The sequence below is a fragment of the Sciurus vulgaris genome, assembly GCF_902686455.1.
Source record: "Sciurus vulgaris genome assembly, chromosome: 17".
Classification (NCBI taxonomy): Eukaryota; Metazoa; Chordata; class Mammalia; order Rodentia; family Sciuridae; genus Sciurus; species Sciurus vulgaris.
The window spans coordinates 57,979,355-57,997,141 of record NC_136478.1 but is presented as its reverse complement, the minus strand read 5'-3'; the positions used below and the strand labels follow the sequence as shown (position 1 = coordinate 57,997,141).

The 17,787-nt window shown below is 42.2% G+C and overlaps 1 protein-coding gene across 1 annotated transcript; it reads right to left on the bottom strand.

Annotated features, from left to right (window-relative positions):
• Nucleotides 1–2,571: 2,571 nt before the first annotated feature.
• Nucleotides 2,572–8,663, bottom strand: LOC306648757 (sulfotransferase 2A1-like). The gene is made up of 5 exons (XM_079119070.1): nt 8,452–8,663; nt 7,176–7,384; nt 5,545–5,671; nt 4,590–4,684; nt 2,572–2,886 (listed from the first exon to the last, which is right to left on the bottom strand). The coding sequence occupies exons 1-5, from the start codon at nt 8,585–8,587 to the stop codon at nt 2,671–2,673; spliced, it is 783 nt and encodes a 260-aa protein (XP_078975196.1). The 5' UTR covers nt 8,588–8,663; the 3' UTR covers nt 2,572–2,670.
• Nucleotides 8,664–17,787: the final 9,124 nt, after the last annotated feature.

Sequence of the window (17,787 nt, the reverse complement as noted above, 5' to 3'; positions counted from 1 at the left end):
ACTTCCAAACTCCATACCATAGGCAAGGTATGAACACATAGTATTGATGGAGAAACTTTGCCCTAAAAGGTTAGGCACCCTATGTCATTACTGTTGTTACAATTTGATGTAGAAATTCCAATATTATGTTCTGTGAGTCTGTCAAGATCTAAGTCACCATGCCATTTTACCTGTGTGGATGGAATTTACTGAGTTCCTGAACTAACTACACCCAAGATCATGAGCTTTGGTTTCCATCGAGGTAGAACTGTGTTTTAAATATAGAGAGCAAACCGTGCTAATGCCTAGTGGATTCCTCCAGAATAGCAAGTGAGAACAACTGCCGAGTTGTTGCTTGCGCACACTTTTGTGTGGAGCCCTTATACTGAATGCACAGTTCGGCTGGCTATATAATTGCTGATGCACAAACTTATGTGAGTTGCTTTGTAGCATTTCCCTCACATTTCACTGCCACTGAGGATTGGTGTGGTGTACTATCCCTCCAGTCTAATAGATTTCTCTGGTAGCTAAAGGTCTGTTAACTGCTGAGTGGACAAGAAGAGTGTGGCAGATCACAGCACTGGCATCTCTATTCAGCCTAAAGAGCCATGCAGTTGTCTTGTTCAGGGCTACGTGGAGGGACCTCCAGGACATGATAAGGGACATAAGCCAGCCACTGGAAAAGCAAGACTGCACTTGCAGTGGAATTTAGGACAGTCCACAGCACAACAAGGGAATACTACTTAGGCAAGAGCAGGGATGGTAGGGAGGAGGGAAGGAGGGAGCTTTGTCAATGGTACAGCTTCACGGGTAGGTTGCAGGAATATGTTGTGGTGTTCCATGACACGCTGTGTCACTGTGACTGACAATGATGCCTCATATACCTTGGACTAGTTATAGGTTAGAAGCAAAGTTTTAAACAACTTTGTCCTTTGTGGATGCTTGAAGTAATCAGGATGCTTCATGCTACATAGTTTACTTGGACCTGATTTTCTTTGCCTGTTTTCTGTATTTAAACATTTTCTGAAATGGTCTTTATATTTTGAACATTTTTTTTCTTTTCTTCCAACATTATGTGTATGACCCTTCTTGAATTTGATGATTGTGTTGTTGATGGCACTTCTGTTTCTAGCCCTTTGGCCCAAGCTAACAGAATTTCTGACCTGGGTGATCAGAGCAGATGACAAGTAATCTCTGCTCTTGGCCATTCTCTCTTAGGAATCATTCTGCACATGTGGCCATTGCTGATCCATTGCCAAGTCCAGTCTCTCCAGCCACTTCTGGCTCAGTTTCCCAAGATTCCAGGTCCTTTCAGCTAAATTCCTTGGTACTTGTGGCTCTAGGTATAGTTTCCTTGTTGGTTCAGACCCACCCCTGAGGCTACCCAGCCAAACACGCCAGGCTCCCCCTCTGCTGGCTCTTTTCATGTCATGACCTCTCCCCAGAGTGCTGTCCTCCTGGACGTATTCACTTCCTGTCCTTTTGCCTCATTCGAACCTTTACTGCAAAGCAGTTACTCAGTGAGGCCCTCAGTTCAGAACTGTGCCCCTCCATCCTTGTGCACTTCACAGCAATGATCAAACATGACATGTTCTAGACTTTTCCTGGTGTAATGTGAAAATGGTATGCATTTCTATCATATTAGCAAGTCAACACTTTTTTCATAATTTGCCTATGACTTGGTTCTTCCAAGAGTCACATGGTATACACTCAATAAATACCGTTGAGGGCATTGAGGATGAATGAGTAAATGTGAGCATCATACCCTGTTTCACACAAGGATTTGAGAAGCCCTGGAGGGGTTAACATTGAGAGGAGGGGGTGGAATGGAAGCTAAGGTTATGGACATAAGTGAAACCTTTTACTTATGTGATTACACTACTATTTTATGTATCATATACATTAATTTTCACATAGTGGTCCAATCTAATAATTAATATAATATGTAACAATATCTAAACTAATGCATTCTATGCTTGTAGACACTACACACATGTGAATATAAAGTAGCAGAATTTCTAACATGTGGTTGCTATGCTATAAACACTCCTTCTTATTCCCATTTTCATTGTTATCTTCATGATCAGATAATTTTCATTGATTCATCTGCTGGGCTGGGCTCTCACACTGAGCAATATCCTCAGCCGAATTCTCTGTTTTATCCCTCTGTACTGCAGGTACTCTGTGTCAGGAATCCTGAACTCTTGAGTATCTTTTGAAGCATTTGGTAGAATTAAGCCATGATTCACCATTCCAGATACATGTGAACTGGAGGAATTTTGGAAAAACAGGTTCTGCCATCACTTGCACTAGACATTTTCAATAGGCCTGAATCCAAGGGTGTTGATGTGATTCATCTTTCCTCATAGGAAGGAGGCCTTACATAGTCTCGTAGCAAATGACCTCCTCTCTACCTTCTTCAATTTGCTCTTTCTTTGGGTATCACTTCACTTTCTTTAGTGCAATTCCTGGGAAGTCACCAGTGCAGTAGCCCAGACATCACCATCTCCAGAACCACCCTCCTCTCCAGCACTGAATCAATTTTCCCCAGGTACCTGCAGGCAATACCACTGCCACAGAAACATGTCTTTCATAAGGGAACACTAGCAGCCTCACGGCCTTCAATGACTGAAGTTGATGTGTTCAAACATCTTCACTCTTTCTGTCAAGTGGTAAAGAAAAGAGTACCCTCTAAGTAATCTCATCCATTCTGAAACCAGAGCATTTACCTTTCCTTGTCAATGAGAAGTGATTACGAATTAAAGTTTCAGGCAACATTTTATAATTGGACATCTTGTTTTGTTTCATGACGTGGAAGGAGCTGTTGGTGAGGACTGAATCCAATTCTTCTGGATTGAGCTTCTTTCCCAGAAACTGACAGATCTTCTCTATGGTGCTTCTTGGGTCCTAAAGTGTGAACAATCAAGAGTGATGCTGTGAAAAGGAAAGACAGCAGACATGGGAAGATTGGAATGGAAGTGTTAGGAGACATGTGGGAGAGAAAGAGGAGAAGAAGATTTATCCAAATGGAAAAAGGCTGAGATGGATTCCAGAAGGAGAGAGAAAGAGAAAGTGGAGAGGAAGAGGTACATGAAGGGTGTGTGATATCAAGGTCAGGACGGGTTCCCCGTGGGGTGAGTTTAGGGCACCGCAGAGGCAGGTGTTGGGATTTCTAAAGAGACTCATGAGAGTGCAAAATAAGGCCAGGAGACAAAGACCCCGAAGACTCCTCCTTTCTCCAAATGACACCCTGTCCATAACCAGCACTTGAATAATGGGTGGGTCTGGAATGTCTTCCTGTACTCGAGTCCCAGGATCATGGATATTCCTGGGACATCACTGGGTGATCATATGAAGAACACAGGACTTTATAAGAAGAAACAACGTGCTCAGGCTCCACGCCCTTCCCGTTAGGATGGTAGTGCTTCATTATTAGGTTTCTTCCTGAGACCCAGTGACTGTATGACAAGGAGACACACTACTGTGGCAATAATTTAAAAATGTATTCTCTGAATTGATGGGAGAATTACAGGGAAGGGTGGGAGTTTGCTGCTGAGGTAGGTGAACGTGGATCCAAGGCTCCTTGGTGAGAACTGATTTCATGCTGAGAACAGGGAAGAACATGAAGTAGCTGCAGGAAGGAGACCAGAGTCCTTTCTTCAGGGGAAGCAGATGCCTGTGCCTATGGCATCCTGAATGTTCCCCAGGACACCACTACTAGGCAAGCATTCTCTAAAGTGCTGTTCACTCTTCTAGGTTTTATTACATTGTTTTACAATTCTGAAATAAAATTTATAAAATTTTAAAGCTTTCACTTATGTCTTCACCTATGAAAGTTACTCAGAGAACCAGGCAGCTTTGGGCAATTCAGTGTGGCACTGTCCTGCTCCAACAGAGGAATAACTTTAGAATAAGTTCATCTTCAATATACAATGATCCAATCATTGTATGTGGCTTATCTAAACACTCAGACGTATATCAGTTATTTACTTGCGAACAAGCAACTGCTTGCTATTTGGAAAAGCACACTGACTGTCACCACAGTCACCATCCTGTGCTCGGACCATTACAGGTCTTCCTGTGACCCAGCTCTACCTGGACCCAGCCCACCAGTGCTGAGCACCACCTGCAGGCCTCTCCTGTCCCTCCAGCCCCTGACCTCTCAGAAGAGTCACACAGAGTGACTTCTCAACTTCTTGTCACCTAGTCAGTCAAAGGGAGAAGCCACAGAGGTGGACATATCCTGGGGTTAGTGCTTTCTGCCAGTCCCTTGGGATGACTTGGCTCCTGTCAGCACCCTGGGTTCTGCTTAGAAAACCTTGACAGCCACAGGTGTGAGCTTAAGCCCTGGCACCCTGCCTCCATGTGTGGAAGGGCCCTTTAGATGTTGCCAGATGAAACCCAGGATGAGGTGGAGAAAGAGCGTGGAGCTTGGGGAGGTTCCAGCAGCATCAGGGCAATGGAGAGCCAGGCCTGGTTCTTCCACTCTTAGTGACCTCTGAGATTATGTGCATTGACAGGGAAGGTGGAGTGGGCATTTAGCACCAGGACCATCTGAGGGGAGAAGGATAGCGGGGAGCAGTGGGCACTAAATAGGAGAGCCTGCTTACCTTCTTGAGCTCTTCATAACTCAGCAGCAGGAAGTTCTCCCTGTGTCTCATGGACATCCAGCCACGTATGTGCTCGAACCATGATCCATAGGGCACTGCAGGGCAGGCACAGAACTGCAGGTTACACACTAAAAAACAGGGGCTCGGCGGTCCCTGTCATTTATGAAACCTGACCACTTGATTCAGGCATAATTTATACATTTTCCTCAAACTAGCTAATGAAACTGACAGGGCGACGATTCTGGAATTCATTCTACAAAGCCACTATCATCCGGATAACAAGCCAGAGAAAAGACATATCAATCATAAAACAACAGATCACTATTCCTGATGAACACAAACACAGAAAACATTATTAAAAATATTAGCAAATCCTATTCAAGAGTAAGCTTATACATCATGATATGTTGATTTTATCCCAGGGATGAGAGTTTGGTTCAACATGTACAAATGCATAAAAGCACTTATACACTATTGGGATTGGAAATATGTACAACCATCATGGATATCAGTATGGAGTTTCCTCAAAAAACTAGTAATGGAACCACCATAGCATCCAGTTATACACTCCTTGGTATTTATCCAAAAGAATTAGAGTCAGCATACTATAGCAATGCATCCATAGCCATGTCGATAGCAGTTCAATCACAGCAGGTAAGGTATGGAGCCAGCCTAGGTGTCCACTGACTGATGAATGGGTACAGAAAACATGCTACATACACATGGTGTGTTTCACTCAGTCATAAGGAACAACTCAGTTCTGTCACTTGCAGGAGAAAGGATGGAACTGGAGAACAACATGCTAATTGAAGGAAGCCAGATTTACAAATCAGGGTTGTCTGCTTTCTCTCATAGGGGAAAGTATGCAGAAAAATAACACAAAAGGGATACCAGGAAGTGAGGAGAATCACCAGTACAGTTGAGGAAGCAGATCTATATGTCACGGAACACTCACCGTTTCCTTGGATGAACCATTTAAAGTATTGTTCCAGTGATTCGGTTTTCTTAGAAAGTGTTGTCATACTCCAAAAATAATAACCTGACACAAGAACATCTTTGGGGTTTCTCATGATATACAGCACCTTAATGTAAGGAAAAAAGAGAATGAGAAATCAGTATCAATTAGTCATTTCCACCTGATCTTGGTTGTTACCCAGGCAGTCCTTCTGAGTTCCTATTAAGCATCAGCACGTTCTATTAAAGAATTAGTTATAGCACTCATAAATCAAATAGACTATTTAAAATTCCTATTGAATATTCATATGCTAGGAATGTAAGAAGAATACCTTGTCTCTTCTACTATCTGGGATATTATTCTCCTAAACATGGGAAGCTGCTGGAAAGTATTAAATGGTAAGTGGTGAGGTGTTTGTGTGTCTTCCCAAAATGACCCCAAACAGCAGATGGATAATGAATTATTTAGGTACCTAAAAATATACACTCATTCACACACTGAGGACCACTGAGGAATCTACAGATATTATGTTCATGCAGCATGAATGCATTTATGGAAAATTCAAGAATAAGCAAGCTAATCTCTAACTATATTCCAGGATGTGTTTCCCTCAGTTGGTGGGCACTGAATGGTAGTGGGGGCATGGGGAATTTTTCTGAACTGTAGAAATATTCTACGTCCTGTCTGGAAGATAGCTGCCCTCCTGTGTATATATGTACATGTTAAGAGGCTGGTAACAACATAACTGAACCCATACATACACACACAGACTGGGTCTTGAACATCATAATTTGATGATGTGTTTGCACCAACCATACTAGTATTATTATTAGAGGTCTTATGTCTCCTTAGGCCTCAGTTTAATCAGGCAGAGGTTAATGAAACCCAACAGGAGACATGGAAAAGGTTCTATTACATCAGCATCACTGTGAGCAAATTTATGGAATTTGCAGAAAAGGAGATTATTAATCTGGGGTTTTTGGTGTTTTTTAAAGAGAAACATGAAAAAAATTCAGAAGTCAATGGACACCTTAACAAAGTATGTATCAAAAACAGACTGTGCCCCCTTAGGTCATGGATATGCAGGTCCGTGCTGATCATCCTCAGCCACAGGGAGGCTGAAGTGGCTGCTATTCACAAAGCACCTTGACAAGCAGTGGGCTGCAGTGGGTAGAATAGAGAGCCAGGCTCCTGAGCAGTTTCAGGATTAATGCATGTATGAATATATGTATGGTCTCCTCCCCCCACGGGCAACGCGGACTTGGGTGAATCCACCTACCTAGCAGGAGGTCTTATTGAATTAATGTTGGCTAACATGGTCAAGAACTGAAAAGTAGGGATACTCTATGTGTATATGCAGTTATGAAATCTGGTTTCACAACAAATACTGTTTTCTAGGATCCTGGCATTAGCCAGTGCCACCACCCCTGAATTCAGGCTGGCTATGTGTGCCATGATCCAAATTCACGCTCAGGTGGGGTGTGAGCTATGTTCTCATCAGTCTCACTTAATGTCTGAAGATCCCAGTTGTCTCCCAACTTACCCCATGAGCAGACACCCAGGCCAGATCTGCAGGGGTTACATAGGCACATGGAAGTTCAAAAAGCATTGAGGAAATATTAGGCACTGACCTTGGCCTTGGAAGTGAATAAAGACTTGGGGAAGAGATGGATGGGAAGGTGAGACATCAGGAGCCGTGGGCCCTCTCTCTCATTTAGCCATTTGTAACCCACATCTGTCTCTAAGCAGGGTGAGCGCTCCCAGATGGGGACAGACTGAATCCACTTGGTATCCCCTTTGGAATGAACCAGGCAGAGAATTTCTATCAACCAGTTGGTGCCTAGATAAGGAAGGAAAATTGATGGTCACTCATTTCAACCTGACTTGAGAACAAAATTCATGATAAAATACATAACATAAACATAACCATATACCCATTCCAAGCATGCACGTGGGCAGTGCTAACTAGTGGTAAGCACATTCCCCTGTTGCTCAGCCAATTTCCAGAACCTGTCTATTTTGAACCACTGAAACTTTCTGCTTATTAACAACATTTCCCTACTTATTGCATCTTTCAGTCCCGGGATCCACCATGTAGTTCTCTGTTTCTATGAACAAAATGACTCTAGGTATTTTGCACCAATGGAACCCTAACATATTTGCCCCTTTTCTCCAAAATATCACATTGAGCATGATGCCCTCAGGATTCATCAATATTATAGAAAGTTTCTGAATATCTTTCCTTGTTAAGGCTGATTGTATTCCATTCTATCAATGTAATACACCTTGTTAATTCATTGTCTGTCGATGGATATGAGGTTGCTTCCACCTCTTGGCTCTTTGCTGAGATCCCTTTATGAGTTCCCACTCTCCTTGACTTCCAGCACCCTGCCCTGCCCTGACTATGCCATGGTCTCAGTCCTCACCCAGTTTGCTCTGCTCCTGCCCCAGGCCCACTTCCATAGGTGCAGGATGCATGTCCTTTCAGGCCCTTGCACTTTCCTGCCTCATTTCTGATCCCCAGTCATTGTCCATGCTGACTCTCCTACTCTACAATACTCCTCTTCCCCTATGTCCTCCCATTCAGTCTTTCCACTTCTCTTGAGCTGCTCTTTTGATAATAGGTCTTCACTGGTCATCCTCACCACCCCTTCCCCCATGCAACCACACAAACACCTGAACCTGCTCAAAATGCACTCCTCTATCTTCCTCCCAATCCTTAATGATCCCCACTGAGCACTCATGTCACACTTGAGCACTTGTCTGAATGGTCGTGCCATAGGGCACTGTCCCATCCTCCCAAAGCAGGGCTCCTTGGCATCTAGAGTACATTCCATCCATCTGCTGAGTGAGTGAGGAATGCAGACCTCACCTTTATCATGGGTAATTCTTTTCCTCTGTCCTTACCTGACTTAGGGTAAGCCACCATTACTGTATCTTCATCCTTTATCACAAACTTAGTACATACTTCTTTTATAACTTCCGCATTGTAACCAATAACAGGGAAAGGTAACCCTTCAAACCACACATAGTCATCTGCCATGATGAGGAGTTCTGTGTGTGTGGTGTTGTGGGTCCAGATGCAGCCACCATTGTAAGTTGTGGGAGATTCTGGGAGCCCAGATTTTAAAGGAAAGTTGAATGAATAATTAACTTTTCCTTGTTGCTACATTAACTGCTTGATAAAATCATTGTGACTGGTGATGAAAAGTTTCATCGTATTGAGCAATTTTGGACTCTGAGAATGTGAGGATGACAACCTGAGCATGAGTTCTTTGGCAGAACCCCACAGCAGGTGCTGCAAAATAATGCCACAGAGGAATCCCTGGACCCTTTCTCTTTGTTTGCATTTTGAAGAGTTTTCAGACTAGAATTATTGCAGGAAACCTGTAGATACGGTATTGCAATAATAGAATGGAGGGAAAATCAACTGTGAAGTGGAGACTCTTTGAGGCTGAAGGACATGAACCTGCCTTAGATGGGTGTAGACTGTAACTGGACTCCAGGGGCCAGTCCTCCTTTACCTTCTGATTGATGTACGGGAATGGGTCTCATGCTCTCAGGATTTATGGACTGAGGTAATAGAATTTTCATATCGACCACATCAATGATCCATGAAAGGTCATTTACATCTCTGGTCTAGTACTTTCCATTCCCAGTGGACTCTGGGGGTGAAGAACTTCACATGTTCAAGCAACATGCCAAATCCAGGGAGCCCATGCACTGTGATCTCCTGATGTCAGGAATACTTAAGGAAACACCTGCATTTTATCAATTCCCCACAGGCTTCTGTCACTTCCAATGAGAACCATGTGATGATTGAAGTCAAATCTACGTTGAAGGCAACGGTGTTTCATATTGAATACGTCATCATGAGGAGCAAAAACCCTTTCCACTGTTCCTGCTAATTACTGGGAGTATTACTAGGCTGAGCACTTGTGTATTCAACTGGGAGCTGTTGATGCTGAATCTAAGCCTGATCAGCACAGCTTCTGTGTGCCAAGAATGTCCAACAATTGGTGCACAAATACGATACTGGCTGAAAGAAGAGCACGTTTAATCTGCACAGTTGCAGGGGATACATGTGCTCTGGACAGAATACGAAGCACATCAAGATGAAAGAGTGACCTTTCATAACAGGGAAACTCTTTCATGATTCGTGATTCATTCTTAGTATTTCCCAGTAATTCTAGAGAGTTATCTCAATCACAGTGACACTGTGAATGTCCAATGATTATGGGGACTGACCTGTCTCTACAGCATTCAGAACTCTTAGTGCATGCCTACCGTGACATCACCTCACCAGCCCCATGAATTGAATGAGGATGTGCTGAAACCCACCCACTTGACAGAGCCAAATGTTGAACTTTCCTGTGGTTTCATTAGTGCACTAGGTTTATACATGAGAGTTGGGCTCATTTGAAGGGATCATTCATGGATGGAATGGAAGTTGCTGCACTATGTCCCCAGTGACTCTGCTTCACCCCCCACTCTCCCCTCCTCTACCTACGAGTATGCTTTATAGACACACATTAAGAGGGATGCTCGTTGGTGTATTTATACTCCTTCGCAGCACAATTTTTTCAATTTCCTTCTGCATTTCCTCACCTTCCCCTTCCCTCCCTACTTAGTCCCTCAGTCTTCTTCTCCACAGATCTTCCCTCTACCTTTATGATATCACTGCCCTTCCCAACTTTTCACCCTTACTTTACTGTAGCTTCTGCATATGAGGGAAAACATTTAACCCTTTGATTTCGGAATCTGGCTTATTTTAGCCAGCATGATGTTCTCCTGTTCCATCCACCTCTCTGCAAATGCCATCATTTCATTCTTTGTCATGACTTAGTAATACTACACTGTGAATATAGACCATTTTACTAACCATTCATGTGGTAAGAAGGACCTGGCCTAGTGGTGAAACTTAGCCTTTGTGAGTTATGCTGTTATATACATAGTTGTGACATTATCATGACAATATTCTCACTTTATAGAGAGATAATTTCCAAAGAGTAGGATTGCTGGTCATATGGGTTTTCCTTTCCTGGTCTTTTGAAACCGTGTGTGACCTGAGTTTTTCTCTCTGCTGGTATACACATGTTGACAGACGTCCTGTTCAGTAGTGACCTTTAGTCCTGGCCCTGTCCTGGACCACTGTGATGTGTGAGGAACAGCAGAGTCCAGGGTCCACTGCACTACATTGATCTCTGGATGACCCTGAGTCCAGCTCTGTGCTGCAGGACAATTCTTCCCTGTGATAACCAAGTCCCTGCTCTGTAAGTGGGAAACCATGGGTGACTCCTGAGACAATGCTGCACTGGCTGAAATTATCCCCATATTATTATCCCTCAAATGCATGCTGTGTGGTGGTCTGCAGTTCACCTTGGTGACACATGAGCTCTCACTCTACTGGTTACACTCGCTTCCTCTGGTCTAGTCTCTCTGCTGGGATGTCTTCACAAATCAACCACAATGATTTTTCAAGAAATTGATGAATTAGATTCCTGTACTTCATATTTACATAATACTCTATACAAAGTTGGTCTAAGACCTAGAATCAGACCAGAAACTTTATCAGTGCTAGAATAACACATTGAGTCGACTCCCCAACATACACTTACAGGCATTCACTTCCTCAGAAAGACTCAAAACTGTAGGAAATAAAAGAAACAATTTACATATTGGAAAGCATCGAATGAAAAGGGTCTGCACAGCCGTGAAAGCAGGTGTGTGTAGGAAGATGCTACAGAATGGGACTAAATCTTTTCCAGTGACTCTTCTGACAGAATGTAAAAAGAAGTCAAAAAATCTTAAACCCAAAGTGCTAATACTCCAATTGATAAATGGGGAAATAAACACAACACACAATTTCCACAAGAGGAAACACAGATGCCCAAGAAATACATGAAACGATGTTCAGTATCCTTAGCTATCAGGGAAATGGAAGTCAAAACTACAATATGGTCTCATTTCACTCCATTTCGAATGTCAAGTATCAAGAACAAATTCATTTTGGTAAGGGCTCAGAAGAAAGAAGCACTTAAACACTCAGGAATTAGAAGTTAGTACAACCATTGTGGAGATAGTGTGGGATCTCTGGATGATGAGGAATGGAGCCACCACATGACCCTACTCTACCACACGTTGTCATTTATTCAGAAGAACCCAAGTCACTGTTCTACACAGCAATATATGCACATTGCGTTTATAGCAGTGAGATTGACAACAACCAAGATAAGGAAATTAACCTGTCAATTAAAGAGTAGATTTTAAAAAAGGTGGTATATAGTCACCAGGAAGCTTTACTCAGCCATGAAAAAGAATGAAATTATGTCATTTGCATTAAAATGAATGGAAATGGAGAACATGTGTTAATTGAGGAAAGTAAGACTCAGAAAGCCAAGAGTCCTATATTTTCTCTCATTTGCAGAAGGTAGAATGAAAAAAGGAAATAGAAGAGACACTAAGAAAGAAAATGGAAGAAGTAGAGTCTTGGAAATGGATCAGGGAGGGAGGAGGAGAGGAAAAGGTAAGGGGGACTCAGCAGTGAGACACAACAAACTGTGCTGTGTACATGCATGAATATATGGCACAAAACCAAGTGTTTTGTGTAATCTTGATGCACCACTAAATCATTAATGTAAAAAAGGAAGCAGAATCTTACTGAAGTTCAGATCCCTGCCAATTATCAGAGCTGCACTTGGCTTCCAGATCCTCCATGGAAAACCCCAATCACAGGTCAATGAAAATTGTCATTCATTTTGATGGAGATGGGATGGTACACTGGGTCAGGTTTTACTTCTAAAGAGTAAAGATATTTTTTCCAGTTTTCATTGATAGCATCTTGCAATGCAGCTCATAAACCAGTGGGAACATGTGAGCATCAACATCAGGTAGAGTAACATTCAAATCCTGGAGAGTCCTCTGGTTAGTGGGCATGGGAGCTAAATGACTCACTCTGTATCTGTGGCAGTGGTTGTTTAATAGACATGTTTCACACATGCACAGCACACAAGGAAAGCAGGTGTTCAACCTGCATGGGTGTGTCTTGATTGTTGTTGTGACATTCATGGGCATTGACCATGGGCTTCATGTGAGCTAGGCAGAGCTGTACCATGGAATTTCACCCCTAGAACATATTATTCCATATTTTCAGACAGTGTTACTAAGTTGTCAGAGTGACCTCTCACAGGCAATCCCCCTGCCTCAGTCATACAGTAGCTAGGATACAGGCCTGAACCTCAACACCTGGCTGAGTATTTGTGGACTTGAGGGTTTAACAACTGTACCTGAGACACCGAATTCCTCTTGAAACTCTGGTATTCGAGTTGTTGAGAGGGCCTTCCACTCAGAAGACCTCTAGAGCTGAGCAGCAAACCACCCCCATGCACACCAGGCAGGATTTCAGCCATTCCTCAAGGGGACCAAACACAATTTGATTTCAACTCATCGGCATTTTGGCTTGATCTTCCTGAAAGATGGCAGGCAGTTCTCTCTCCCTCCTACAATCCTCATATCTAAGCCCATCCACATGACTGTTCAGAGGGGACTCCTTCTTCACTGTCTAACATGGTGATTTCAGCAGCTCTCTCTTCTCCCTTACCATGACTCGCTCTTCCACAGTGAGCGTCTCTGCCTGGCTTCACACTCTGCACTGGTGGCCTCACCTCTATTTACATTCATATCTGTGAGTGTGTGGGCTTCTTATCTTTCTCCTCGAACCTAGTGCATAATGTAGGATGGTGGGGTCTTTGCTTTAACATTACCCCTGGGAGATAAAACATTGCTGAAAATGAGCACAGGATCAATTTTGTTGAATGAACAGATCAGGCCCTCCTCATAGATTTGTTGTGAGGAATTTGCCACTTGATGTGGAGAGAGCCCTGAAGCCCAATCTCGGACTCTGCTGAGCTGTCAAGAAGAATGTCTGTCAGTGTCCATGGATCTAGTGCCTGTGCCCTGCTCTGTAATCTTCATAAGTAATTTCTGATGCCCACGCCTGCCATAGAGTAGAGGAGAATGCTTTCCCATCTCCTCTCTATTGCTAACCTGCATGACTATGTGTTCTCACCAGTTAGTACTTCCAATTTGTACTACTGGTTCTGAAGACCCAAAAGCCAAGTCAATGCCTGAAGTGTCCAGTTAACCATCGCTGGCACATGGATAATAGTGGAAAGCCTTGTGTGCAGGCTGCTTGGGTCACTGTTACCATTGTCTTCGTGTTCCCTGGCAGTTTAGCAATTGCTCATGGAAACACATAAATAAAATACACATATTATGTTTAGAGTATGGTTAGTTGATAGAATATCCTGTGACTCTGTTTGAATAAAAAAGAATTTGACTGTTATTTCTGCCAATCAGTAAAATCATTATCTGAGGCAATTATTAATTCTACAAATGCTATCTCTGTTGTCAATCTCTCTGGATCCAACGACTAGTTTTTACATTTACTGTGTGGTGTACAATGCTTTCTGTTCCACTTTGGTGTTATGAAAATGCATGTAACAATATCGCCTTACTCATAAATTTGCTGGACTGCACATGACATTATGTGTCAAGCGAGTAGAACAATTTCTAGCACAAGGTAAGTGCTAAGGAAGTGCTTTATTTAGTCACTGTTGCTACTCTTGCTCCTAGTACTACAACTAATGACAATAAAATGGCTATTTTAAAATGATGATTCTTTATAAAACAAAATCCCAAAGTCTATATGATAGGCAAGGTATGAACACATATTATTGATGGAAAAACTTTGCCCTAAATAGTTAAGTAGCCTATGTTGTTACTATTGTTAAAATTTGATGTAGAAATCTAAATTTCATGTCATATAATTCTGGCATGACTACGTCACCATGCCATTTTACCTGTGTGGATGGAATTTGCTGAGTTCATTAACTAACTACACTCCAAGTTCACGGGCCTGGCTGTCCATTGAGGTAGAACCGTGTTTTATATTTGGAGACTGAAAAGCACTGATGCCTAGTGGATTCCACCAGAAGAGCATGTGAGAAGAATTACCAAGTCGTTGATTGTGCACACTTTTGTGTGGAGCCCTTATACTCAATGGAGAGTTCGGCTGGCTATAGAATGGTTGGTGCATGTGCTTATATGAGTAGTTTTGTAGCATTTCCCTGATGCTTTACTGTCACTGAAGGTTGGTGTCATGTCATCTCCCACCAGTCTGATAAATTTCAAAAGGTCTGTTAACTGATGAGTGCACAAGAAGAGTGTGACAGATAAATGCACCGGAATCTGTTCAATCTATAGAGCCATGCAGTTGTCTTGTTCAAGGACACATGAATGGACCTGAAGGACATTAATAGTTACTTAAGCCAGCCACTGGAAAACCAGTACTACACTTGCAGTGGAATATAGGAAAGTTGACATCACAACAGCAAAACAGGGCTTAGCAGAGACCAGGGATGGTAGGGAGGAGTGAAGGATGGAACTTGGTAAATGGTGCAGCTTTACAGGTAGGTTAGAGGAATATGTCCTGGTGTTCCAGGTTCTGGTATAGCACTGTGGTTGACAATGATGCTTCATATACCTTGGATTAGTTAGAAGTTAGAAGGAAGGTTTTTAGCAAGTTTGTCCTTTGTGGAAGCTTGAATCAGGATGCTTCAAGCTACGTCGTTTACTTGAACATGAATTGGCATCGCCTATTCAGAGTAAATGTTTCCACTTACTGGTTTGCCTTATAGATTTGTCAGGGTAAGACCCTTGGGATTTTATGAATGTTCTCTTCATTACCAACATTGAATCCTTCCCTACAAACTGCAATTATTCTCTGTCTGATCTTCTTTTCCTGTTTTCTGTATTTAATCATTTTCTGAAATGGTCTTTATCTTTTCAACACTGTTTTCTTTTCTTCTACTACTATGTTTATGATCCTTCTTGAATTTGGTGATCATGATGTTGATGGCACTCCTTTGAATTTTATACTCATTTTTTTCCTGTTTTTAACTTGAGCTTCTATAGGTTTCTGAATAATATACTTTTTTAAGATGGTCATAGTTTGAGGTAGTTGAAATAGTATTTATTGTTTTTCTCAACAGTGAGGTGGACATTATTCACATTGGGGATAAATAAAGCCAGAAAGAGAGGAAGAGGGGAAGGAGAGAGAGAGAGACAGAGACAGAGACAGTAGAGACACAGAGATAATAAGAATATAAGGATGATAATACTTGCAATCATGGATCATTGTTTGGTTTAGGCAGCTGAAAGTACTGACTTGTATATCACCAAGAGAAGGTTTTACTGCCTCTTTAATTTTAGTTAAATCTACCATAGCCACCATGGGAGACACTGCAGAGAAACTGCGTAAAACAAGGCATCTGCATGGCCCCATCTCTTGGTTCTCCGTATTGGGAGCCTGGATACAGTAAATGGTTGTAAGAGGAGCCTGAATTAACAGGGAATGCTGCCGTGAGAACCTCCACTCACATCCTTGACAACACAGGTACAAGACAAATAAAAGTGCACAAAGCGCAGTAATAATTAAGAATAGTAGAAAGCTCTTAAGGAAGGAACAACATCACTAATTGACATCAGAACTGTCACTGAAGTGAATCATTTGCTTTCCACTCAAAAAGGCCAAGATTTTGAGGCCAAGCTCTTGGGGAAGGAGAAAGGTTTATTTGGACAGGTAGCAAGCCCAAGAAGATAGGAGGCTGTCACCAAGAAAGCCATGATAGGGACCCTGCATGCTAAAGGGCCAGAGGGGCAGGAAAGAAGGGGCGGGTGTGGGAGTGGGCAGGAATGAGCTGCTGACTGGAGACTATGAGCCACTCCCGAGGCCTGGAAGGCACAGAGTCTTGGTTAACTTCATGTTGCTGTATGCAGCCTTCATGGGAGCAGGCAGGTTAGGTCAGCTGGGGTCAAATCAACCTGTACTTGAGTTCCAAAGGAGCCACTTGAGAAATGATGAGTATGTTTTCCTGCAGAGTTAAACAGAAACCTGACCCAAAGTTTTAGGGTAGCAGAGAAGAGAGATAGGTCAAGAAGGCAGAGAGGGCAGCTTCTCCATTTTGTTTTCAGTGACCCATTGGACACCTGCAGCACCAAATGAACAGACAGGTCTGTTTCCAAATGATCTACAAATGCCTTTACAGAATCCTAAGTAACTATTATCATCGTATTTCATTATTATCACCATGTTTTCTACAGAAAGGTAGTGAAAGACTAATACTATATACCTCAGCTGTTTGACCTCCAATATTAGTAAATTTCACAGTCAAGTCAAAGTGGGCAGAGGTAGAGGAGTTGATTTGCCTTTTACCTTCATTCCAAGATGACTGGAGAAACATTTGGTTACACCTACAAGAGGTCAAGAAGTGAACAGTCACGTTCAGTTCTAAATATCCACCTGAGGAAAACACTGACCTTGGTTTTTTCCTGCTTTCCTAATAGGGCTTTAAATATGGGGAAATTGGTGAGCGGAACCCAGAGTTATTTACAAGACAAAAGGTAACTCAATGGTGTCCCAAGCCTCAATTCAGTTCTAAAGTACTCTATACATGTCAGCTCAAATAATACCACAGGTTAAATGCTGAGAAGAAATAAAAGTCTGTGAATGTATCCTACTAAACACGATTTAGGTAAGTTTTAACAGTTTCATACACACCACTTATTATGCTATAAACACCACCAGAATGAAAACAAAACTAGCTTGGAAATTAGACTCCTCCAGATCATCATCATCATAAATTCTGGAGATACATGTAATAGTCAAGCAACCTTAGTTTCTTCTACATTTTATTACTTGTTTTAAAATTTAGACTTGATAGTGGGTGATATTGACGTTATGCTTGTAGCCTTCTGTATGTTTAAAATACTACAAGGATCTTTAAAAAGCTGGAATGTGATGAAGTAAATAGGAAAATCCCAGTAATTTTTAACAAGCAGGTGATCAGAGAAACAAAAATGTATGATTCAAGGCTCCAGAGTGAAGATATAGTTTTTTTGTTTGTTTGTATGTTTGTTTGTTTGTTTTTGTTTTTGTTTTTGTTTTTGTTTTTGTCAGAGTGCAATAATTATACATAGCAGTTGGGTTTATACAGAAAAACTCATTCATGCATGGAAATCCATTACAGTCCCTGCTTGCCCTTTCCCTGCCATGCCCCTCTCCTCTCCCATTCTCCTTCTCTACTTCACTGGATTTCCTTTTGCTCCTCTATTAGTTTATATTTCATTGGTTCTTTATGCCATCCTGTCCTTCCCTCCCCCTTTCATGTAGAAGTGGGTTTT

What these genes read in the sequence shown, in the direction of transcription:
- LOC306648757 (XM_079119070.1), bottom strand. Translation starts at nt 8,587, where the DNA reads ATGGCAGATGACTATGTGTGGTTTGAAGGGTTACCTTTCCCTGTTATT. An exon ending in ATGGTTCATCCAAGGAAACG is followed by an intron (nt 4,685 to 5,544) that starts GTGAGTGTTCCG and finishes CCTGCCCTGCAG; the next exon opens with TGCCCTATGGATCATGGTTC. An exon ending in GTTATGAAGAGCTCAAGAAG is followed by an intron (nt 2,887 to 4,589) that starts GTAAGCAGGCTC and finishes TTCACACTTTAG; the next exon opens with GACCCAAGAAGCACCATAGA.